The following is a 7,989-nucleotide window of genomic DNA, read 5'->3' as shown; positions in this document are numbered from 1 at the left end:
AGAAGAAAGGTCAGGGGAAAAATGAGGGGCCTTGGAAGAGCAAAGGGCTTGACCACGCCGAGGACGTGTGTCGTGGGCCGCGTATCTGCACCCCTGTGTACTGCGCCGTCGGTTCCCGCACAGCGTGTGACAGCCAGCGCATGGCTAATTACAAACGTGCAGAACAGTTGTGTGTGGCATATGACCACCACCTAGGGATGGAAGAAAATTCTTGGGAAGATCTGGCTAGCTGAATCCTCACAATTGCTTTCACGCCAGAGCGGCGGTAGGGCTAAGAATGGATGGCATCCCTCATAAGGCTGAGAAACAGCAATGCCCTTGGAGGGCCGCGTTATAAGCTTTCAGAGGTTAGGGGCCACATCTGGCAGAAAAATGGCATTTTTTGTGGATGACCATCGCAGACTATCCAAAGATGTCGGATGGAAGCCCGGGTCCACGCTCAGCTTGGTGCCTGGCCACCAACTGGCACTGTGAGTAGCTGGAACTGGCAAACAGCAGAGGCTAGGAGAAAGTAGGAAATACTAAGGGTGCTTGTAAGCAGTTTAGCAAAAACCTTAATGATCTTTTCCCCCTTAAAATGACATTCTTTAAGGTCTTGCCTTCCTTAACGTTAAAAACAGTAGTTCTATACGAGGGAGAGTTGTACTGGTTACGGTGTGCTTCTTCAGCGCGAGGACGCTTTGTTGGGCTTCAGTCAGTACAGGATGTGTCCCTTTTAGAACAAATAGGGGCCTTTTCCTTGCTTGGGTGGGGACAGGAGATCTTGCAGGGAAGGAAAGAGGGGCCTCCAGGAGCCACTCACCCACACGCTCTCCTTTCAGGGAGTCCCAGATGTTGCAGTTGAAGTCATCGTAGCCAGCAAGCAAGAGGCGCCCGCTGCGGGAGAAGGCGACTGACGTGATTCCGCAGATGATGCTCTCGTGAGAGTACACTATGAGCTCCTGGTCCGCCCGGAGGTCAAAGAGACGGCAGGTGGCATCGTCTGAGCCAGTGCAGATGGCTTCACCGTTGGGGAAGAACTGAGGAGGGCACACACGCCAGATTTCAGTCAGGCTGTGCCTTACAACTCTTCCCCTCCCTGCTGACCGCAGAAAAACCCAGTGGGGCAAGACGCTGGATCATAGAGGTTGAGACTGATGCTCCTCCTAAGACCTCGTAAACCCCTTCCACCTCATGGAAGGCAATGACCTTAGGAAGCTTTTGTGCCCAGTAAAAGTCAACCCCCAAACTTCAGGGAACTCAGGCCCTTCTTGCTTCAGGCTGGATCATGGGGCCAAGGTCTCCCGAGACCCTTGTTCCCCCCAGTGACTGTGACAGCTTCTTTCAACCTTGTCCCAAGACCCTGTTTCAGAGCTGGTACATCCCCCACCCCTGCACCCTTTTCCTCACCTTCCCACCGCTGTGCAGGCAGCATACGTACGCAGATGGCGTTGATGTCGGACTCGTGCCCTGAGAAGGTCTGACGGCAGGTGCCCTCCCGCACATCCCACAGTTTGGCGGTAGCGTCGCAAGCCCCGGAGATGAAGAGTTTGAAATCTGGGGAGACGGCCAAGCTCATACAGTCTCCAGTGTGACCCAGGAACACAGTCTTCTGCTGTCCTGTCTCGATGTCCCAGAGCGCGCTGCGCGAGAGGAGAGAACTTCTCAGATCCAACCCGGGCAGGACAGATCTACAGCGGGTGTGAAGAGCCGTCCCGCTCACGAACACATGGAGGGAAGCTATAGGCCTGACTACAGCATGGGAAAATTGGAGGAGAGCGTCTCCGGAGTCAGCTGTATCCATCAGGAGGTATCTTAGCTGTTGCTGGTCATGCCTTTGCCAAAACAGAGTTAGACTAAGGGTGGAGGTGTGAGGTTTGACTGTATTCCTGTAACTGCAACAGTTGACAGGAATACTGAGAGGAGACAAGAGAGACCCACAGGCAAACAGCTGGAAAAGGTCTGCTGTGTCCATGCCCGTAGAACGCACGGCCCGTGTTCACTGGGATCCCACATTACAGCCAGGCAAACAAGCCCCATGTAACCTTGACCTCTGGTGGAAATGCCAAATCCTGACTCATCCTTGGTCAAGATGTTCTTCCAAAGCAGGTGTTGGGGTGGGGTGGGGGTGAATAAAGACTCGGTACTACTTGGAGTTGCAGCACAGTGAGACCTGGGAGCCAGGAACTGCAGGATCCAGGCAGTGGCTTTGCAGGTGTCCCCTGCGCAGTGGGCAAGACTCAAAGTGAAGCGCGTGCGTGGGCTCTGCATCAACTTACCGTGTTTCCTGTCCCGGGATAAATGACACTCTGCTTGGTGAGAGCTGCCAACGTGGTCCCTACTGCTTCACCAACAGACCTGCCTCTTGACCTGACCTCAACTGGGAAAAGAAGAACCTGCCCTACCAAGGGAGGGAGGATGGAGCTTCTTGAGGTGCTCTGTGGTGTCCCCGTGTCGGAGCAATTTGTCCTTAGCGGACTGTGTCAGAGCAACAGGACCACGCTCGCTGGTGTGTGCGGTGCCTCTAAGAGCCAGGGGTCATGTCGCCAGGATGCAGAAGGAAACACTCACCATGTGGTATCTCCAGAGCTCGTCACAATATTGTTGTCATCGAGAAATCGGCAGCAGGAGAGGTAACCTGGGAAGTGGGAACAGACAAATAGGAGAAATGGGACAGGGCTAGAAGAGCGAGGTCTGGAAGCAGAGGGCACCCAGGCTGCAGGGCAGGCAAGACACGCACCTGTATGGGCTGAGAGCTCCCTGCTCACTTTGACGTTGCCTTCACGAGTCTTGAGGTTGTAGATGGAGCACATGTTGTCAAGGCCCCCACAGGCCACAAAATTGCCTGAGGGGGCGTAGGCACAGGTCATGACCCAGGAAGAACGCAAAGGGATGGCATGAACCTGGGAAGACCAGAAATGGTGTCAGGATGCTGGGAGAAGAGCAAGCAGGGCACGAGCATGGGTACCCGCCCCAGCACCCCCGGTTGCTGTAGCTGGCTGGTCCCTACCTTGTTTGTTGTGTATGTGTCCCACACAATCAGCTTCCCGTCTTGTGAGGCACTGACCAGAAGTCTGCGAGAGAGGAACAAGATCACGTTAGTAGCGCTCTTCCCATCAGAGCCTTCTTGGCCCTCGCACCCACGTCCTGCCCGGCAGATCAGCAGCGTCTCGCTCACTTGGAGTCTGTGGACCAGTGCATGGCGTAGATCTTGGCCAGGTGCCCACGCAGGGTCCTTCGGGTCCGCATCTGGATGCGGCCAACAACCTCCACTCCAGACACAATCTGCGGAAAGAGTCAGGGGAGAGAAAGAATTAATCCTGGACTGGCAGGAGCTTTGCTGCTTCCCCACATCTGCCTCCTAACTCTGCTTCCCAACTGGAGACAGTCTCCCTTGGAATGGTGCTAGCTGACACCCCCCTGCCAGCCGCCGACACTCACCTGCCCAGCCAGCCCTGTCCCTTACCTGAGCAAGCGTTGTGTCTGCACAGGCTTTCCGGGCATCCTGGAGAGGAGACGGGAGCAGATGAGATGGAAAAAACCCACGTGATAAAGGCAATGGCAAGTGGAATTCAGGGGCATAGCCAAGGGGCTTCTGGAAGTAGGAACTATGGCTTTGCTGGGTTTGGCTTGCGGCCAGCATAGTGGGATCCTGGTCTGTGACTAGGGCACCGCGGCACCCGTCTGACATCAGGAAGGTGAGCCAAAGCCGCTCAGCATCCACTTCCCCATGGATCCTCCCATCTGGCAGAACGCCAGCTGCCTCTTTGGCCCCCAGCAGATACAACACTAGTGGCCACTTCCTTCTCACCACGGTAGTGCCCTCTCTTCTCTCCCTTTCCCTCCCCCATGCTCTGAACATCTCCACTGACTCCTAAAGGGCTCTGCAGAACTGCAGAGGGCTCCAAGGACGTAGGTGGAGAAAGCTCAGCTCCGAGCTGTGGCTGAGGAGAACTGACACTGGGCGGGGGCAGCAGTTTCATGATTGTCGCCAACATTACCGCAATCTGCTTCTTCAGCTGCTCAGCCTCCTGCTTCATCTGTTCCATTTCCCCCATCTTTCCGACCTAGGGGTGGCTCCTCCACGCGGGGCAGCCTTGGTTCTGGGGAGGCAAAGCAAAGGAGAGGGGTGTCAGGTAGGAAGGGCACGAATACAGCTGCTCAGCTGTGCAAACGTGGGCGTCTCTCATAAAGGCTTGACAACAATGTGGTCTATCTGGTCAGAGCCCTTCGCATTTGGGAAGATCGTACTGGGCCTGATCAACGGTCTGTCCCACTTACTCATACCGTGGGAAGCTGAAGACCTCCAGAGCCTCTTGCTGAGGTTCTGGACACACTTACCTCTTCACCTCTTTAACCTCTCCATTCTACCAAGTCCCGCATCCTCATCATCAGCTCCTCCCTGTCCGAGGCCAAGCTGTCCTTCTCTGCTCCAGGAGGAGCTGGGGGGATCCCGGTGGTTATTTCCTACTGTTTGTTCTAGGCAAAGCATCAGCAGCCAGTGCCCGCCAGCTCTTTGACCATCATGGAAATCTGAGGGCTGTTGATGTGCCCTGTCAGGGCTCCCTTCTAGTTTCCCTCCAAAACAAGTGGATGACTAGGAAAGGATCTAAGAATAGCAGATAGTGGTATTCCTCCTACTTTCCTAGCCCCAGCTTTTCACTGACATCCAAAACTAGAGGCAGCATCGCTGTGCAAGTCCTTGACGGACTTTTCTTCTGCGCCTTTGTCCACGCTATCTTTGTGCCCACGTCAAAGTTTAGCATCCTCAGTATCCCATGGTGATGACGTCCACAGCTCAGTGGAAAGATCCGCAAAGACATTCCTGGTTCTGCTACTCCCCAGTGGCATTTGTTCCACCTGGTGGTCCCTGGATTTTGAGTTGGAAGAGTCTGCAAATAAGTGGTTTCTATTTACCTTGGCATCACTCCTTATTTCGCAGATCTCAGTCATATCTTTCTTCATCCATTACTTCCCGGACTTCAGAGCACACTTAGTCATTCCTCCCATGTAAGGTGTTACATCCTATTACCCCAGTTGTTCTCTAAGCTGTTTTCAGTTTTTCAGGGTGTAGATGATATGTTTTTGCAGAGAGAGCAGCGAACCAGAACTGTAATCCGTATTCAAGACACAGGTAGGCCATATGATTATACAGCAGCTCCGTTTTGTTCTCTCTTTCTTGTTATGTGCACTTAAGACTTCACCGGTGATTCTTGCATCTCCCACTGTTGCAGACAAATCTGGAATGTAACTGCCTCAGTCCTTCTGCGGGGTAGGTGTGAGCGTCCAGATGTGCTCCAGGTGCTGTTCGTCATCAGGAACAGTGCTTTGTCCCAAGGCCAAGGAATGCCCCAGCAGCACCTGCAGAGTGTCTCCTCGTCCCTGTGGGTCACTTTGCCTCCACCCCCCTCTGCCCTGTTGCCCGATGGCCTTGTTTCTGCCAGCCAGCGAGGCTTGGGGTCCTTCCGTGCCGGGCTGCCCGTTTGCTGTGGGCAAGGACACGCAGGTAGCTCCCGGGTTCCACCTCCGCTCCCTGCTTCGTAGAGCTCTCTGAGTTTCCCTCCGGAATCCCTTCCCCTGAATGTCTCCGTGGCTTTCCCTTGATCCTATGGGAAGAGTGAGTTTCTGCTTGGTCAGTGACTCCTGCACCATGGCTTTGAGCGGAAGAAAGACCGAAATACAGGTTTCCCCTAGCTCCTGGGGCACACGAGCTTGTCCCAGAGGGAAGCAACTTCAGGATATACTTTGCAGAGAAAGACTTGTACCTGCTGCCTGCAAGCCTGAACAGAGCCGCAGCGCTCTTCCCTGCTCCCTCCGCTGGATGTGGCTGCTGGCCCCAGGATATGGTGAGGGAGCTGGAGAGGAGCCCAGAGATGCACTGCCACAGCCTGGGGGCATGTGCCCCCTTTCCCTGGTTTTTTTCTTCTCACGTTTTGACAGCATAGTGATGAGGGGGTTCCTCCCAGCAGGGATGCATAGCTGCACCCACCCAGCTGGGTGATGCTGGCCATGAAAGCCCACCTGCGTGCACTTTTCCTTTGGGAAGGGACTGGGCATCCCACGCCATCCCTCAGCTGACGGACAGACCGGGGAGATGCTGGGGAAAGCCTTGCAGCTCAGAGCAGGAGGGCTGCACATCCTCCTTACCTTGTAGAGCTCGCCCCTCAGCTTTGGTGTACAGCCAGGCTGCTGAGACTGCCTCCAGCTCCGGTTGCTGCCCACCAGCACACCCACTGGCAAACCTGAAATTCCAGCCACCCTGCAGAGACCAGCCCTGCCGTTGTGGTCCACATCTTCCCCTTTCTCAGTTTTCCCTAGGACTGACCTTACCTCCCCTCCATCAACCCTAAGCACTGGATTGCCTTTTCCTGCTGGGCCACCTCTTCCCTCCGACTCTCTCCTTCCAGTCTCCTCTGCTTGGTCCCCCAGCTCTCCAGGCTGATATTTCACACGCCTTTGTCCATCTGAGATCATTGTCCATCCCACCTGCCCTAATCTCCCTGTGGACTTATGGTTTTGTGCATCCAGACCCACATGGAGACAGGAATCTTGTTCTCCCTTCCAGTTTCTGCCCCAGGTGAAGCTGGCTGCAAACGTCCTCCTCGTTACCCATCGGATCCCCAGTCTTCCCTGCATCTCTCCTGCTATTCTACCATTCTCTTCCCTTTCCCAGGTGTTTCTTTCCCAACTGGCACGGCACGGGAGCACCGGTTCACAGGCGAAGTTGCACAACCAGATGAGGGGCTTTCGGAGCCAGTAGGCAGGTCAAAGGGCAGGGGCACGATGTCGAGGACGGATAAAAAGGGCTAAATATAGAGAAGGTGCAGCTCAGGTTCAGGACTCTGCCCAAACCTTTAAATCCCATTGAGGGAACACTCTAGATAAAGTCAGGAATTGTTCTCAACCTCAGAAGGACAAGGAGACTCTGATGAGAGATAATAATAGCTCCAGCTTTGCTTGCTGCCTCCACCCATCACGTCCCAGTGCAATCCACGGAGGTCCACTTGGTCCTCAGCGGAGCGCAGCTGCCCCCCAGGAGACCACGGCAGACGCACAACAGAGCAGCTCGTCGTGGGCATGTAAATTCAGGGCAGGAAATGGGGGAACCAAATGGCAGAAGAACAGAGGGAAGGGGAATGGAGGTTGGCCAAGACACGTTCCTGTCATGACCAGCAGGACCTTAGGGATGCATGTTTCTTGTGGATCCACGGATCGGGTCATGGTTGCCCGTGGTAGCTGCTCGGCCTGGGTTTAATGGGAAAGGCTTCTGAAGGGAAGTAAGGGGTCTTTCAGGCGGATGCTAAGCAGCAGGGAAAAAAAAAGTCCTCTGTAAAAGTGATTCAGCACCCCCTACCCCGCCCTGGAATTGGGAATTGCTGCTGACAGGACCTTGGCACCAGCCCTGTTCCTCGGACTTGTGCCTCCTGCGAGCACCTCTGAGGGACATGGCACAGCCAGAGCCTGGGCTTAGTCGGTTTGTGCCAGCTCTCTTCTGAGCTCTGCCTTGACTGGGCTCATCCAGTTCACTGTTGGTGTCCCTTTGAAATCCCATTTCATTTCCTTCTGCTCCCAAATGTGACCGTTCTTTCCCCTCCTGCCTTTTCCAACCAACGTGCTGGGGTCACCTGCTGTACCACTCCAGCCTGTGAGCAACCAGACCCCTCCCGACCTCGTAGCAGACTGAGTGCCTCCACCGTGGCACGAAGCTTGAGGAGGGTCCGGAATTGTCCGCCTGCCTTTTGCTGCCACGCCATGCCTTTTCGGGGCTGTGGCTGTATCCCTCATACCACCCCAGGGGACTGTCCTGCCAAGCCACCTGCATCGCTCCCTGGTGGGAATGGGGGCAAAAGGGATGGGTGGAAAGAAAGGAGAGGTGAACCCCCTTATTTCCTACCCTGAGGGTAGCCTTCCCCATGCTGGGGAGGGAGCGGTCCCTCTGCGGGATGCTGGGAGAGGGTTGTAAATAGCAAAGGGAAAGGTGCAGGAGGGAGAACCGAGTATTAACAGGCA

General features: G+C 55.1%; 1 protein-coding gene across 2 annotated transcripts in view; it reads right to left on the bottom strand.

The window, feature by feature from the left end:
- GNB3 (guanine nucleotide binding protein (G protein), beta polypeptide 3) overlaps positions 1-4,037 on the bottom strand; it is a 4,174-nt gene extending 137 nt beyond the window's left edge. Inside the window, exons 1-8 of one of the 2 annotated variants that reach the window (XM_010151195.1) lie at positions 3,981-4,037; positions 3,446-3,484; positions 3,158-3,264; positions 2,990-3,053; positions 2,720-2,882; positions 2,551-2,617; positions 1,421-1,622; positions 802-1,019 (exon numbers count right to left, since the gene is read on the bottom strand). In XM_010151195.1, the coding sequence (XP_010149497.1) occupies positions 802-1,019; positions 1,421-1,622; positions 2,551-2,617; positions 2,720-2,882; positions 2,990-3,053; positions 3,158-3,264; positions 3,446-3,484; positions 3,981-4,037 (917 nt within the window). Of the gene's footprint in view, positions 1-799; positions 1,020-1,420; positions 1,623-2,550; positions 2,618-2,719; positions 2,883-2,989; positions 3,054-3,157; positions 3,265-3,445; positions 3,485-3,980 lie in introns of both variants that reach the window. The other variant, XM_010151196.1, reaches the window with a different exon arrangement.
- Positions 4,038-7,989: the final 3,952 nt, after the last annotated feature.

This window comes from Eurypyga helias, unplaced genomic scaffold (genome assembly GCF_000690775.1).
Source record: "Eurypyga helias isolate BGI_N326 unplaced genomic scaffold, ASM69077v1 scaffold40864, whole genome shotgun sequence".
Lineage (NCBI taxonomy): Eukaryota > Metazoa > Chordata > Aves > Eurypygiformes > Eurypygidae > Eurypyga > Eurypyga helias.
The sequence above is the reverse complement of the archived record's forward strand: the minus strand, read 5'-3'. Positions and strand labels throughout refer to the sequence as shown.